Source organism: Beauveria bassiana (genome assembly GCF_000280675.1).
Source record: "Beauveria bassiana ARSEF 2860 unplaced genomic scaffold BBA_S00020, whole genome shotgun sequence".
NCBI classification, from domain to species: Eukaryota; Fungi; Ascomycota; class Sordariomycetes; order Hypocreales; family Cordycipitaceae; genus Beauveria; species Beauveria bassiana.
Genome location: NW_007930855.1, coordinates 446700 through 462353, shown reverse-complemented (window position 1 = coordinate 462353; position 15654 = coordinate 446700). Strand labels below are relative to the sequence as shown.

At 52.3% G+C, this 15654-nt stretch overlaps 6 protein-coding genes across 6 annotated transcripts; 5 read left to right on the top strand and 1 right to left on the bottom strand.

Annotated features, from left to right (window-relative positions):
• Positions 1 to 2018: 2018 nt before the first annotated feature.
• Positions 2019 to 3595, top strand: BBA_06776 (uncharacterized protein; the record flags this gene model as incomplete). Its single annotated transcript, XM_008601873.1, has 3 exons — positions 2019 to 2359; positions 2411 to 2496; positions 2550 to 3595. 3 exons carry the CDS (start codon positions 2019 to 2021, stop codon positions 3593 to 3595), a joined length of 1473 nt encoding a protein of 490 aa, XP_008600095.1.
• Positions 3596 to 5986: 2391 nt separating this feature from the next.
• On the top strand, positions 5987 to 9280 carry BBA_06775 (TPR Domain containing protein; the record flags this gene model as incomplete). Its single annotated transcript, XM_008601872.1, has 4 exons — positions 5987 to 6115; positions 6298 to 8254; positions 8304 to 8801; positions 8850 to 9280. The coding sequence occupies 4 exons, from the start codon at positions 5987 to 5989 to the stop codon at positions 9278 to 9280; spliced, it is 3015 nt and encodes a 1004-aa protein (XP_008600094.1).
• Positions 9281 to 9558: 278 nt separating this feature from the next.
• On the top strand, positions 9559 to 10267 carry BBA_06774 (uncharacterized protein; the record flags this gene model as incomplete). The annotated part of the gene is made up of 4 exons (XM_008601871.1): positions 9559 to 9598; positions 9763 to 9874; positions 10005 to 10099; positions 10164 to 10267. The coding sequence occupies 4 exons, from the start codon at positions 9559 to 9561 to the stop codon at positions 10265 to 10267; spliced, it is 351 nt and encodes a 116-aa protein (XP_008600093.1).
• A 504-nt stretch (positions 10268 to 10771) lies between these two features.
• On the bottom strand, positions 10772 to 11316 carry BBA_06773 (uncharacterized protein; the record flags this gene model as incomplete). The annotated part of the gene is made up of 3 exons (XM_008601870.1): positions 10772 to 10876; positions 10942 to 11226; positions 11296 to 11316. The coding sequence occupies 3 exons, from the start codon at positions 11314 to 11316 to the stop codon at positions 10772 to 10774; spliced, it is 411 nt and encodes a 136-aa protein (XP_008600092.1).
• Positions 11317 to 11590: 274 nt separating this feature from the next.
• On the top strand, positions 11591 to 12719 carry BBA_06772 (pre-rRNA-processing protein IPI1; the record flags this gene model as incomplete). Its single annotated transcript, XM_008601869.1, has 3 exons — positions 11591 to 11638; positions 11688 to 11760; positions 11806 to 12719. 3 exons carry the CDS (start codon positions 11591 to 11593, stop codon positions 12717 to 12719), a joined length of 1035 nt encoding a protein of 344 aa, XP_008600091.1.
• A 699-nt stretch (positions 12720 to 13418) lies between these two features.
• On the top strand, positions 13419 to 15497 carry BBA_06771 (DEAD/DEAH box helicase; the record flags this gene model as incomplete). The annotated part of the gene is made up of 5 exons (XM_008601868.1): positions 13419 to 13630; positions 13680 to 13873; positions 13920 to 14357; positions 14406 to 14897; positions 14974 to 15497. 5 exons carry the CDS (start codon positions 13419 to 13421, stop codon positions 15495 to 15497), a joined length of 1860 nt encoding a protein of 619 aa, XP_008600090.1.
• Between the last annotated feature and the right edge of the window lie 157 nt (positions 15498 to 15654).

The window sequence follows — 15654 nt, the reverse complement described above, 5'->3', positions numbered from 1 at the left end:
TCTCTACATGTACAAGCCGCAGTCCTGTATTTTAGATGATGGGTGTTTCAGAGCGACGTGCTGCCAAATATCTTGGCAATGAGTGTCTGCCAAGGTTGGCGGGGAGAAGAGCGTCCGTGACGGCACCATGCCGGATTATCCGAATGAAAATTTGATAAATCGACAGAAATCGTTTTGGACTTACTTGACTGTAACTGAAAATCCGCAAATCTAGTAATTGACCGGCACAAGTCGAGGCCGTTTTCCCATGCAGCCAGGCGTCTTACAATCAACATGTTCGGCACAGAACAGCCATGTCGGGCTCACGGCACAGACGCCCAACGAAAAATCTCCGTTCCCCAGACATGTGGCGTTGCTATCCGGTCTGATCAGCTCTTAAAGTGCGAAATTGAGGGGATACTCGATCCCACATAGCGGACCTGAGACGAGACGTGCACTAGTGCAGTTGAACGGGCATATTTGCACACACTATTGTGCTCATTCAGACAAGGCCAACACTGCATAGGTAGCTGGTGGCGGTTCGTTCATCCGACCAGGCCAGCCTGAGATCGAGCAATGTACAACGAGGTTCCGATTTACAAGCTGCGAATTAGTGTGCGGGCTGGGGCTGGTGCTGGCCCTCAAGAGGCAACCCGCAGAACAAGGTGGCGGAACGTGTTCAGGACGAGATGACAAAAACGAGGGGAAAAAAAGGAAAAATTATTTCCATTCAACCATTCACATCCAGGCAAGTCCAGTTATCCTCAGACGTCTGGTAGCTATCAATTAGGGAGTCTCCCACACGTCTCGCGGCGCGCTTCACCTGTGTAAGAGGCCATGCGCCCGATGGAGCCGCCCCGAACGCCGGCGCGGCGCCCATTGGCCGGAGCGCCCAACGTCAGACCAGGGGCTGCCGCACCTTTGCGACACAACTCTACACCTCAGACGCCCTCGCGGCCGGTCCTCGCGACTTAATGCATGCAGCCGCCTGGAAAAGCTAGCAGAAACCTTTCTCTTTTTGGATTTTGGCACCTCGATGTAGTGGGGACTGCAGGGGTTTTCACAGGGCGCTTGCAACCCACCACCCACCAACGACATGTCCCCCCCCGGGGTTTTTGACGAATCACAAAGGTGATGCCATTGCCGAATCGATCCTGCATGGCATCACGCTCTTGCAGCTGCGACTCCTCTGGTTTAGAAACACCGTCCTAATCCTGACAATCTCATATTTTACCTTTTTCGCGCCGTCTCCTTGCCCAAACGCGAGAATTTTCATCACAAACCGAGTAGAGATGATGGATGGAGATGCCACACACAAGCTCGCCTATCGCTCTACGCACAACTTTAAGCTCAATGATGGCAGATGTCGGTGATTTTTTCGACCGACGGTACCACCACTGCCGGTTTTGACCCCGTGGAGATGAACGCTCGATCAAAGAGCCTCTTCTCTGCAAGTTCCCGGTACTGGCCGTGTGTGCCGGTTTGGGGCCGGGCTGGTTGCACTCATGCAAGCTGCCACCCCCCCCGGGAACCTGAATCCATCCCACCCTGCCATTTAGCGAGCCGAGATTCCGTCTCGTCCCTTTTTAGGCTATCTTTTTGCCTTTGCCCGCTGAATCCCGCTGGGGTTGTCTCTCTGCTGCTGGGGTTCTTAAAGGCATGACCTTGGCATTCCCCTCTTGCCCGCCCCTCTCAACTCGGACTCTCTTTACGTTTTAAAGATAATTCCCCTCTCTCTCTTGACTGTGCGCTTGTTCCGTCCCTTCTTTTTCTTCTCCTCAACCGCTGGTCGTATTCACTATCTTATTTTCTGAGCGTGCTGGGCTGCTTTTGTCTTCCGCGTTCGTTCGCTCCTTTGCTCGCTTCACACATCCGACGGCTTGTACACCAACATCGACTCTCGTTTACAATCATCTTCGGTCTGGAACCATCATAGATTGTGAATTGTTACGGCTTGCTCTTGTCCTTTTTTAGCTTCTACAACAAATTCTGTCTAGCCTTGCACAATCGATTTCATCTAGACGACAATATTCTTCAACATGCAACTCAAGGCCATCCTAACAGCCCTCGTGGGCGCGGCCATGGTTGTCGACGCCGCTGAGATGCGCCGCTCTCCATTCCGCGCCGCCCTCGAGCGTCGTCAGAACCGCAACGGCGGTCAGCGACAGGGCGGCCAAAATGGCAACAACGGTGGTGGTAACGGTGGCAACAATGGCAACGGCAACAATGGCAACGGCAACAATGGCAACGGCAACAACCGCGGCGACAATGGCAATAACGGTGGTAATGGCAATCTTCAGCTGGACCCCAAAGTTTTGCAAAAAGGTTCCTTCTTCGATGGCGACAACCCTGGCTCCGATGAACAAGCTGCTTCTGCGGTGTATGTAATTACATCTTCAACCTTTTACGGGCAGGACTAACGAGATGACAGTTCCAACAACAACTTTATCAACTTTTGCCAGGGAAAGACCTTGACCAACGGTGCTCAGGTCCGCCAAGGATCTTGCAACGGTATAGGTAAGTTTCACAGTGTAGTTACATCCACGCAGTTTATTGACAATGCTGTGTAGTCATGGGCAATATTCCCGCTGTCGAAAAGATGGTCTCTAGTGTCTTTGTTCAACCCCAGAATGGCGACAACCTCCCTCCCAAGCAGGAATTCGACATCCAGGTGCAAATGGCGAACTTTGCGCCCGGCACCTTCACTAACGCTACTAGCAATTACTACTCGGCGCCTCAAGATACCAACGGGCAGGGCTTCATCATTGGCCACACCCACGTCACTGTCCAGGACACGGGTCGCGGTCTCAACCCCCAGCAGCCTCTGAACCCCCAGGAGTTTGTCTTTTTCAAGGGCATCAACGACGCCGGCAACGGTCAGGGTTTACTCTCGGCCAAGGTCGCCGGCGGTCTCCCTCCTGGCAACTACCGTCTGTGCAGCATGGCTTCTGCTGCCAATCATCAGCCCGTCCTTATGCCCATCGCCCAGCGCGGTGCTCAAGATGACTGCGTTCGCTTCACCGTCGGTGGCGGCGGCAATGGCGGTAACAACAACAACAACAACAACAACGGCGGTGGTAACAACAACAACAACGGCGGTGGTAACAACAACAACAATGGCGGTGGTAACAACAAAGGCGGTGGTAACAACAACAATGGCGGTGGTAACAACAACAACGGCCAGAATCGCAACGGTCAGAATGGTAACGTCCAGCAAGGCGGAGGCCGAGGTGGTCTGCAGAACAATGGTCAAGTCAACGACGGCCTGAACGGTCTGTTCCCAGGTGCCGACAGTCTGTTCCCAGGTGCCAACGGGGTGTTTCAAGGTGGAAAGGGCGGACGAAGAGGCCAAGCTGGACAGCGCGGCCTAGGCGGTGCCAGCCAGTCGGCAGCCGTCGGCGGCGTGGCCGCCGCCGAGGTTGTCCAGACCAACGACCCGGACCGCCCCTTTTCCACGCTGGGCAATAGCTTCACCACCCAGGGCGACGCCGTGCAGCGCTCGTGCGATGCGCAGCGCGCAGCTTGCCAGGAGGCTGTCCAGTCGGGCACCGCTGAGGGTGCCGACGCTTCCGCGTGCGACGCGCAGTTAGCCCAGTGCATCTCTGACCTGTCATAGAGACTGGCCATGTGATTTTTGGCCTCTTCTGCCCGCTCGACAAGCTGTACCACTGAGCGGGAATTTTATGAATTGTATTGGATTGTTGGCATGTGAAAGTTGATGCCATTTTGTTTTATTTTTTAACTCTCTATTATTTCTCCTATGTATTTCGAAGGATCATGATTTTCCTGCTTTTTCTTTTGGCAATGGATACGGATACCTATCTGCTTGAGCGGATTAATTTAGGAATCATCCAATGTATTGCAGGTTTTTTATCATGAATGGAATGGTTATTTTTACGTTGCGCGTGTCAGTGTCCCGATGTTCGCATAAAAGCGGGTTCGATTTGACATCATCGCCAAGGTCTCTTCTTTCCGAGTATTTCCAGAAAAAATGGAGACGAATTCCGCGGTATTAGCCAATGTCGGTTTGTCTTCGAAGGCATAAAGTCGGGGTGGCCGTCTGAAACTCGATGCTGGTTTCGCGGCTCTACCAGTTTCACGATATTGATACGGGAGAGAGTATTTGCAAGCTGAGTAGGTGCTAGAGACGTTTCAGACAGTAGTTAAGTAGAGGGCGCTGTTTCTCTGGTTGTTCTTTTAGCTAGCAGCAATGACAATTGCTTGAAAATTACTAAAAAAAATAACGCCAAGATTGGAGAAGATCAAATCTATAAACTTGCAGTTGTGTTGTTCAATAGTAACTAAATAGTGACGAATGAATGTATTGCTATGTGGGTATGTCTAGTAGTATTAATATGTCAATGTAGTATTGCGCATCTTGCTCCCGGCAGACGCGCCCCTTTTGGCGAAATCATCTCCTTTTCGCGGACTACTTTCATTAATTTCCTCTCTTTTTTTGGAGGAGTTATTTGTATGTGTATTCAACCTCTCTTGGGACTTTTGACGAGTTAGCTTTCCTGACTGCACATTGCTTTGTGAGATAAAACCTACCCGCAGCCCTGAGGCGTCACGACTCCATAGAAGCAATCGCCAGCATTTCTTTGGACTATTTGATTATCGCGAATCGGTGTAATGACAATGCCGGCGCTGGCTAGCGAGGCTGTCCATAGGAGCAGAGCTGTCGACAGTGAAAATTGCATCTTGTTGGAGTTGCTTGATTGAGTAGTAATGTGTTCTGCCTCGACTGGTTGTGATAATTTTGTTGTTTGCGAGAAAATTCGGTCAAGAAAAAAATGAGAAAAGGGAAGAGAAGCCAGGGCAAGACTAATGACTGAAAAACGAACGTTGTGTGTATTGGCGATTGTGACAACGCGGCTCTGCGACAAGGGACGACACGCAGACTGTCTCCGCCTGCGTTTCAGGGCGTGGCGGGCTTGACTCCATCGCCAAGTTGGGCCGCCAAAAAGGGATGAAGTTTTCCGGCATGCTGCAAAGAATATAAAAGCTAGCCAATTCCCCCCCCCCTTTTTTTTGTTTGTCTCTCTTTGCTTATATTCTGCCCAACAGTTGTCGTGCTACTTACTCCTTACGTACCGGCAGCCAAGTCATGCTGTCATAACGTAGGCTGTTCGAATACCTAACTAGAAGAACCTGCATCGTTCCACCTTCACAAGCCGATATTAGGTGCAGGTACGGATACTTGCTTATTAGTAAATAAACCTCAAGTCCGAGTGGGGCCCTACAGGTGTTCATTTATAAGTTAGTAGCCTGTCTCAATTACTAGGCCATATAATCAGCAGCCAGTCTATCAGCAGCAGTTATTCATGAGGAGTCAGTCAAATAGCATTTAGTTGGCTGCGGCTGATGATTCAATGCTATTATTCACTGCTCTTAGTTGGCTGGCCGTTAATTACCTGACTGATGATTGACTGGCTGATGATTGACTGGCTGATGACTGACTGGCTGATGATTGACTGGCTGATGATTGACTGGCTGCTGATCAACTGGCATGTTAATTGAGATGGGCTACGGAGTACTGAATTTTAAAGGACTTGCAATTGAGCTGCATTCTTCTGCTGCTCTTGGCTCCGCTTGGACTTGGCCTCTGACCCCCTTGGACTTGACGTTTACTGCAATCCCCGATATCAAACAACTAGTTCGGCGTCATTTACTATTAATATATTGTCCCACGCCACGGAGCCATCGCTGCCAGGCCAGCTCATTCATTAGCAGCTGATTTAGCACTGTTGAGCGCTGATTCAGAGCTCAGGGTCCCCGTTCAGTGGAGTCGACCCCGGAAAATGGCGTCACATCTGCCAAAGTTGGCCGGTGAGGCCGGTAGCTACCTTATAGTGAGTGATTGCGCTGTAATTGTGCCGCCATCCCCTGTAAGTTGTCACTTCACAGCAAACTGGACAGCAGCTCAACCTGTGTCCTGAACTTTGCCTTCAATTAACAAGTCAATGTATCAAAGATACTCATAAGCCTCATCACCAATGTATCGAAAATGAAATGGTCTGCGCCATTCCTCGAACTCAATGGCGCGCTGATCTCCCGCCCCAGCACTTGGCGGAGCCGTGCCTCCTTTCCCGGCGTCATGTCACGCCAGCAGGCGGCTTGTTACTTGTACAGTCCTGTACGGGCTGTACCTGCGTGAGGTGAGACCTCGGTACTCTTCTTGGCATCTTGATTACCATTGGATCTCACCCTTCTCGCATCGAGACTTGAAAGTCCCATTCCATCTACAAGTTGCACTCGCTTTTTGGACTCGCTATTCATTTTCTCACGGGCTTCTCACGACGTCATCGGCCCATCCAGCGAGCTCCAAGCTCTCCACTGGCCTCGTCCATTCGCGACGACGACCCCGCCGCCTCACCGGTCACTGCTACCCTCCTCCGACCAGCCGCTTCGATCCCGACCGCCTCGGACCTCGATGTCATTGCCCTCATTCTCTCGCCTCTGCACCTCCTGCATCTAGAGATCATGGCCACGCTGAGCCAGGACGACATTGAAAAGCTCTTTTCCGGCGCGCCCCAGTACTTTGCCCGTAATGAGGGGCCCTTCATCTCCGTCCCCAATCCCTCCGTCGCATTCCCCTTTGACGAGGACCTGCAGATCCGTGATCTGACTGACCACTGCCAGATCGAGGCCAAGGCTTGGAGCGGCGTCACCGCCCATCCGCATCTTACCCGCGACCGCAACCATGATGCCGCCGCCGAGAAGCAGCAGGCTGAGCGCCGGAGCCGCGCGCACTTCTTTGTCCGCTGCCGCGAGCGCCCCAACATGCTCAGCCTGCAGGGCCTCGAAAAGGGCACCATGGGCTACCAGGCTGCGCTCGAGCTCGGCGTCAGCGACGCTCTCGAGGAGGAGCAGTTTGGCTTTGACAGCATTGGCAAAAAGGCCCGCGCCATTGTCGACGCACGCGAGCACATGCTTGGCAACGAGGGTTGGCTGCACCGCATCCCAGAGTCCGAAATATTGGGCCGCCTCCAGCGCAATGGCAACATTTACCGAAATAACGACCTTAGGAAACGCCAGTCCTCCGAGTCCTACAACGACTTGTTTGGTAACTTTATGCGCCCCCGCTACATAGCCCTCGACAAAAAGGACGTCCACGGCTTGACCAACCAGATTGTCGCCATTCTCAAGTGTCTTGCCACGGCCAATGTCTGGATTGACTTGTCGCATGTTGAGTGGCGCATCCGTCTTGGTCAGATCCTTTGGGGAGAGCCCCACGGTGACCGTCTGGATGGGGATTCTAGCATACACAATACGGAATGCTCCGACGAAATGGCCGAGGAGAAATATTGGCTTCTCTTGCAAATTCTCATGGCCACAGAGCTTCTTATTCGGCTTGATGCCGTCACTCAGGGCGAGGAGTATGGTGCTGGAGCTTTTCGACCTATTGACGTCGTCCAGTTCGAGCGCGCCGCCAACTCGACCGTGAAATGGTCACTGCTGCTTGCGCGCAGCTGGCTCGATAACATTGACATTGTCGCAGACGGAGAATCTCCTCAAAAGGAGGCTACCAAGGAAGAACTTTCGAATGATCACGACGCTACTCTTGTCAAGAGCATAATGGCCAAAAGTGCCAGCTGGTTGGCCGTCATTGCGAGCCATATGCCCTTCAACCATCACCACAACCATCATCACATGACGCCAGCATTTCCAGCGCGGCGCTATATTATCAAAGGTAGAAACGGACAGCGCCAAGTCGACGGTCTTATTCACTTTGCCAAAAAGCTGAGATGGCCTGGTATCGAAGACTATGAAGCGCGCATTACTACTCACATGCGAGAGGCCGTGAAGAAGAAACCCGACACCTCCATGTGCGATTGCGGCTACGACTCCAAATCCAAAGATCACTCCAACGACGACTATTTCGGTACGTGGGATGTTACTTGCCAGCGAGGCAACCACAAAGAACGAGCCAGAGCCCGACGCAGACGACTCGCGGCCGCCTTGCACCCATCTGGGTGGATGTCCAAGTCATACATTTTTGGACTCATGCTGCCAGGCGATGGACTGTCGCACTTTCTCATGGCAACACTGCTCGAGAATGATGACGTTGCCATGAGCAAGCTTGGCTCCTTTGCCAATCTTTGTGGCGGGTTTGTCTACTCTGGTATGAGTTTCTGGAGCACATCGTGCATCGTCGGCCGAGTGCTTGCAGCTGGAAGTGGCTCTGCTGAGTGTATGGGCTGGATCTCAACGAACATTGTACCCATGGGCGTAGAAGAAGGTTGGCTTAATATTGACGTCAAGGATGTGGCCGGTGAGACCATCAACGTCTGATTGTGCGATTGCTGGCTAACGTTGAACAGAGGATGTTGCAAACTTGGGCAAAAAGTCGAGAATATGGGCAAAACGACGTCTCGAGCGTGATTCTTCCATTGCTGGCGACGGAGAAGAGGAATCAGCATCGCCGGCCGACTTTACTATGCCCTGGGAAAACCGATATCAATCCCCTCCACCCAATGTATTCGTCGACTTTGCATCTTTGGAGCTCTCCCCGTCCGCTTTATCGCTTCATCCCACACCACTGCCTGAGATTATGGCCACTCCTCGGCATGAATCTGCGCCGGCTCCGGATCTCTTTTCTCGACCCGCTTCACTTATTTTTCGTGTTGGCATTGACGGAATTCCTGACAGACAACATATAATCTCTCTACTTTACGATGTAAATTTTGTCAATGCTCACCCATGTTCGCCACCGCGTGGTGTACGATTCGTCAAGTCGCCGTCCAGCCCGACTATTCGCGAAATCGACGTGTCTGGAGAGGCATCACTCGGCAACGCATCGCGTGCTCTACATCGCATGGGTACGCTGCTATTCCTTCTGCAGAGCTCCTTATCTAACACATCTTTAGGCCATCCCTTGCACAAGTTTTTCAACTACAAAGTCGTGCACATATCCGAGGTGATTCAAAAGAAGCACCAGCCGCTGTCCGATCTCCTGGGCGTCGGCTATCCCGAAAACAAGGCCCCTGGCAACACCGTTCTCGTCATTGACTGCATGACTCAGATTGTCGAGCTGCCGCAGTCGCCGGTGCTCGAGCGCCTTGCTTCGCCGTCGACCTCGCCCCAGGCCGACCGCAAGCAGGGCTTCTCCTTTGCCGCCAACATGCACTACGAGTCGCATAAGCGGCAATCGGGATCGGACATGGAGATTTTAGTCCGCAGCCTCTGCTCCGAGCAGGGCTGGAATGCTATTATCAGCCGTCGCAAGCGAGGCTGTCTTGCGTGCGCGATTCGCGAGGCTGGTGCGCTGGGCTACAAGGTTATTGTGCGAGTGGACTAAACCAAACAGACGAAAAAGTACATGTATAAATATTGACGATTTTTACACCATGTTACGAAGCGAATATCATGTAATTTTTTCTTTAGCCAAAATCAAATAAATCTCCGACTCCATTTACATTTCTTCCTCTCTCACTCGAGTGCGCTTGTTGAAGTGGGCTGCGCTGCGCTAGGCCGCTTCTGTCCACATGCTGAAAGCTTGCGCAACCCCAAAGTTGGCCATTCGTTGCACGCTTCCCTCCCCATCAATCAAGTCGTCAACTTCAATCTCGATTGACAATGGCGCCAAACAACAAGGATATGCGTCGTGCGGAACTAGGTATGTCGACATACCATTCACTCCCAGCAGGTTCGCGATGCGCCTTGCTGCGCCAGTGCCAGCAACTGCTCCGCTGAGACTGGAGCTGCTCGCGAATCAACGCACCCGTTGGCCGGAGGAAATGGTTTTGGTTTCGCTAATAACAGATCAACGCGCATTGGCAGTCGTTCCGTACCAGGAGCCCATTTCCAAGGGCGATAACCCCGAATTCAGCTCGACGCTGTCGTCGACGATGCCCATGGCCGCCATGTTTACGAGGAACAAGTTTGTTGGCTGGTACGGTTTTTCCCTTTTCCGCGTGAGCTCGACATGCGACCCAGTTTGGGCTTGGCTACGATGAATCTTCGGAATGTTCACGGAAGCGGAAGATGGGTTGCGAGATCTGCGCTGACTGGGTGAACTGCAGGGCTGGTGTTGTCTTTTCCATCCAGAACTGGCTCGGCGAGAGCGCCGAGACCAAGAAGAACGGCACACCCGGCTACTTCAACGTCGGTCTTTCCGGTAAGCCGAATGAACCCCCCCGACTCGCGCTTTTTGAATGTTTGTTGCTGATAAACCACTGTAGTCATGGCCCTCGCTGTCACATATATGCCTCTATTTATGCCGCCTCCCGATCGTTCTGCCGCCGGCACTGCCACGGGCGCTCCCGCTCCCGTTCCTCCTGCTTAATAGACCCGATGCTTGATACGAACAGATATAACTTGGAAAATGAAAGGTTACGGCCACGCATAGTGTGAAAGACGCGAGTCGCAGATGCCCGAGGGTATGCCAGCATGGACTACGTGGATTGACTTGGCATCATGTAAAATACACAACAGACGCAACGGAAATAACGGTTGCTCGAGCCTACAATAGATTGGAAATTCGAATATAGATCCAAGTCTTTTCTGTCGAATGCCATTTCGAAGGTCATGTGGCTGTGTGGCTGGCGACCTCGGCTCAAGCCCTTCTGAGCAAGAAACATTTACGTCGCGCAATATGTACATTTTGTAGGCATTTCCTCCCACGCTCGAGTTTTCGTCATGGCGCCGTCTTTGCACAGCCCATGCGAAAAGGGTATCTTGATCGCATGTATAATTCCATCAGGTACTAGTGCGCGCATAGCCATTCTATTGTGACGGCGCTTCCAGCACCTGTAAGCTGTTATCCCACTTTTCGAACACAAGCCCTACTTCAAGAGGACGGGGTATCATGAATGACTGTCAACAGGTATCTCGGGTCCAGCACAATGACGATCTCGTGCTTTCTGGTTCGTAGTCGTAGTAGTCGCAGTTCGTCCTAGTCGCTAGTTAGCATCTCCTCGCCAGCTTTTTCTTCGCGCATGGAAACCCGCGACAACATACATCCTTGTCCATTTCCTCCACCATAGCGCCCGAGTTGTTGACAAATTTCCAGATCATGGCCGCAAAGTCATCGATGCCTTTCGAAGTGCTTTCCTCGGCCGCGGCCGGCTCATTTGAAAAGGATGCCGCCGTCGACGCCGTCCGCGACTGTGTCGTTCCTAACACCGAGACATCGCCGCTCGTCTTGAGAATCGATCCGCTCGCCCGATCAATGACGATGCTGGCCTTGACGCCGGGCTTCTTAGACAGGCGCGACAGCTTCTCGTCCAGAATGGCGCTGTTTCCCTACAAGTTGCCCAGTGTCAGAATGAATCTGTCAGAAAATGGATATCCGGCGCGGAGTGTTCGACGTACGTTGGTCACATCGGCCATCATGATGAAGTGTCGCCTGGTTGCGGGTATGTTGTACGGCGAAGCTGCGTCGTCAGGCCCCGATCCAGCTTGTTGCTCTGGTGGAGATGGTGGGTGGGTGCAGTGACACTGCGCTGTGCGCTACTCCAATTTTGCCCGGCGACACCGCCAAAATTTCCTGCCCCTCTACATCGCAAAACGACAATTCGACAGCGAAAGATCTTGAATACCGTCTTATTCAGTGATATAGCTGTTGATACAACCCCCTAAGGCTTTCAATCTCTATAAATCTGCCACAATGGGTTCCAGTATGAAGAAAAAGAAGGAGAAGGCAAAGGACTTCAAGGTTTGTCACATGCCGGGCCACATTCGATGCTGATGCTAAACTGTTGCAGAAAACGAAATTGAAAGTCGGCAAGGATAAGGCCAAGGCCTCCAATTTCACAGATACAAGCTTCAAGGCCAAAGGTAGGGTCCTCGAGGCTGCATCAGGTCACCGCTAACATAACTCAGCAATTGTCATGGGACATCAATCCTTGTCGACAGAAGCACCCGACGTCGTCCAGCAATTCAAGCACAACCTTTCTCTCGCCTCCTCCTCCCGCTCCGACAGGCAGCGCAAAGACGCACTCGCTTACCTTACCAGCCAGCTCGCCCTTGAGCCTCCCGTCAACCCCGTAGGCACCGCCGCGATTCTCGCCAAGCTCGTTCCGCTCATCTCCGACAACGCAACGCCTGTCCGGCAGCAGCTGCTCAAGCTGCTGCGTATGCTGCCCGCTGACGAAGTAAAACCCGTCATCGAGCACAATATCATGTTTATCCGCGCCGGCATGACGCATCTCTCAAGTGACATTAGCAACGATGCACTCGCAGCCTTGGACTGGCTGCTCGACGTTGCCGATGACGAGCTCGTGATGTGCCCCGGCGGCTGGGTGCGTACGCTGACAACGTTTTGTGCCGTCATGGGCTGGGGCGTCGCATCTTCGACCAAAGGCTGGACGTCGGCCGCCAATTCCCGGACGACGTTGAAGCCCAAAGACGCGCAGAACCGTGCTAAGCAAATAGTGACGCTATCGAGGCTCCTGCAGGCCGGCTTCAAGGATGAAGTACCGACCGAGTCGACGAGTGCTCAATTCTGGGATAATCTTTACGTATTACCACGCTCGGTGAGCTCATTTGAATATCTAAATCTATTCATGGCGCAACGAGACGAGGATGCGGAAATGTATCCTAATAAAGAGGCCAGACAGCAAATATTTCACAAGCGCTTTCTGGAGGCCATATCAAAAGGAGTAGATCAAACTAAGCAAGAGGGTGGCGTTACGGGAAGAGCGGCAGTTGGGCTGGAACAAGTGATTGCAAAGGGTATGAAGGATTTCGAGGTATCAACAGCACTAGATACGCAGGACTTGTTGGAATTGTGGTGACAATTATATATCATTACGAAATGAAGACATTCGTAACGGCAGAGCCAGAACCTCTCGGAGCGATACCTTCTATGGAGGCGTCCAAGGCCTTTACGTCGCGTACTGTGGGCGATCCGACGCTTGAAGAATGCCAAAGCTCTTTACGTCTTGTTTTCCAGTATTCGTCCAAGACAGAAAGAATGGAATACTCGAAGGGCCATGTCTGGAAAGAGACACCGCCGATTCACTACGCACATACGAGAGAGAGCTAAACGAAAGCAGGTGGTCGTATCTATATACTACACAAAACTCAGCATTCTCGGCCATTGTCAGGCTGATACTACAAGTTTTCTGATTCGAGAACATCATTGAGTGCAAACGGGTGAAGCTGCATCTACCTAGGTTTCCTTCGGCCGCTGCCAGCTGTCAAATATCGGCTGCCAGCTGGCAAACATCGGCTGCCAGCTGGCAACAGCATTGTTTCTTATTATTTAAATCCAGCAGCGCGGAGTGTTCTTGTTTTTCCTCCTTCACAACACTCTCGAATCAAAGCTCATTTCGCCTTGCTGCTTGAACCTCCATTATTACATTCATCGAATTGCCTCTTTTTCTTCCAATTTTCTCTGCACACTCGGTAAGTCTGTCATATATACTTCTTTGCTCTGAGAGCAAACTCTGAATTTCGAAAGCTGACTCTTGTTTCAAGCCGTGAAGCTCGAAATGGATTCTGGTCATGCTCAGCCCGCCGCGGACCAGGCTGCGGACCAAAACGCTCCTGGCATTCTGAACTCCGATGCATTTGATGGAAGTGCTCCAATCTACCAGTGGAGCGATGAGTACGGTGACGTTGGCCCTAAGATTGAAAGCCTTGAGATCGAGCTATTCGGTGATCCCGCCACAAGACATGAAAGAACAGGCCTTGATTTCAGACGGTTCGTAGCAGCAGCTCTCGACTTTCACTCGACTTCTAACATTTCCAAGTATTGCAAGCATCGAGGTCAGCCAGGAGGGCCCCGTGAAAATTCAGGCGATCAATTCCTTCAAGGATGCCGGTTTGCATCCTGTCATGTTGGAAAACGTCCAGTTGGCTGGTTATGATCATCCAACCCCGATCCAAAAGTTCACTATCCCCGCCATTGTCCAGGGCAGGGACGTCATTGGCATTGCTCAGACCGGTACGTCGTTTCTTGCTCCCCAATCTTCCTGGCACTAACCTAATAGGATCTGGCAAAACCGCCGCGTATCTGATTCCCATTCTAAGCGTTCTCATGGGCAAGGCCAAGAAGCTGGCTGCGCCTCGTCCCAACCCTGTCACATTTTGCGAGGGCAGGGATGAGGTTACTGCCGAGCCTTTGGTGCTCATTGTCGCACCGACGCGCGAATTGGCCGTGCAAATTTTCAACGAGGCTCGCAAGTTTTGCTACCGGACCATGCTGCGCCCTGGGGTCGTGTATGGTGGCGTGCCTCTTGTTGAGCAAGTCAATCAGCTCAATCGTGGCTGCGACGTGCTCATCGGAACGCCTGGAAGACTTGTCGCCTTTATCGAGAAGCCTCGTGTTCTGAGTCTGCGCCGTCTCAGATATCTCATCATTGATGAGGCAGACGAGATGCTTGATGTTGGTTGGCAGGAAGATCTCCAGCGTATTATGCTCGGCGGAGGTAAGTTGCTTCCCATCTGTCCCTTTTTCCCACTCTAACGCTCAGTAGATCAGGACGATGGCAACGTCAAGTATGGTTTCTTCTCAGCCACTTTTCCCAAGCAAGCTCGGGACATGGCAAAGGAACATCTCGCCGCTGCACACGTGCGGTTCCGTGTCGGTCGTGCTGGGAGCACTACTGAAAACATTAAACAAATTGTTGTCAAGGTAGAGCCCCATGAGAAAAGAGATGTTCTACTTCAGCTTCTCAACGAGATGCACGGCATCAGAACGATCATTTTTGTCAATAGTCGACAGGAAGTCGACTTCCTCGATGATTTTCTTTTCAACATGAGGCTCCCCGTCACGTCCATGCACAGCGACCGCACGCAACTAGAGCGTGAGGCCGCCATGCGCTCGTTCCGCGCCGGAACTGCACCAATCATGGTCGCCACAGGAGTCACTGCCCGGGGCATTGACGTGCGAAACGTCATGCACGTCATCAACTTCGACCTGCCGTCAATGGATCATGGCGGTATTGAAGAGTACACTCATCGCATCGGTATGTTATGATATTTTCTCGTCATGCGTCTTTCTCTTCACCCAATCCCGTCTTTGGCATCCACTAACGTGGTTAGGACGCACTGGTCGTATTGGTCACCGCGGTGTCGCAACGTCTCTTTTCACTGATAGAGACGAGCCGATTGCGAGTGTGCTAACTCGCACTCTTCTGGAGACAAATCAGGAAATCCCTGATTTTCTTCAGATCTACAAGCCGGAAGTCCTCCCCGGCAAGGCGATCAAATTCGAAACGGAGTCGGACTATGACCCAAACGAGGTCCAAGACGGAGGCCAAGACACTGACGAGGTTGGTGAGACTGGCGAGACTGGCGACGCCTGGGGCGGCCCGGCCCAGGCCAAGAACGGAGCCGTGCCACAGAGTGCTGCCTGGGGGGAATGGAACTCTGCCACCTCCGCTGTCCCCCGTACTGCTCCGGATGGTTGGAACTCTGCCACCTCCGCTGCCCCTCCAGCTGCTCCTTCTCAGAATCAGGCTGCAGCTCAATCTTGGGGCGGCTCGCAACCTCCGGCAACCATCCCCGGTCCAACAGGCCTTGCTTCTCAAGCTTGGGGGGTTCCTGCCACTGTGAACCACTGGTAAGGTACATTGCGACGCAAAGACTGGCATCGTCATGGTGGTTTTGAGGGCTAGCTCATGAAAGATGACCTGAAGTCTTAGATCTTTATTGGAGTCAGGAAGATCTGTGACAGGTTCCATAGGTAGTTGAGAAATGCACACCCGTATTCGCATGCTTCTG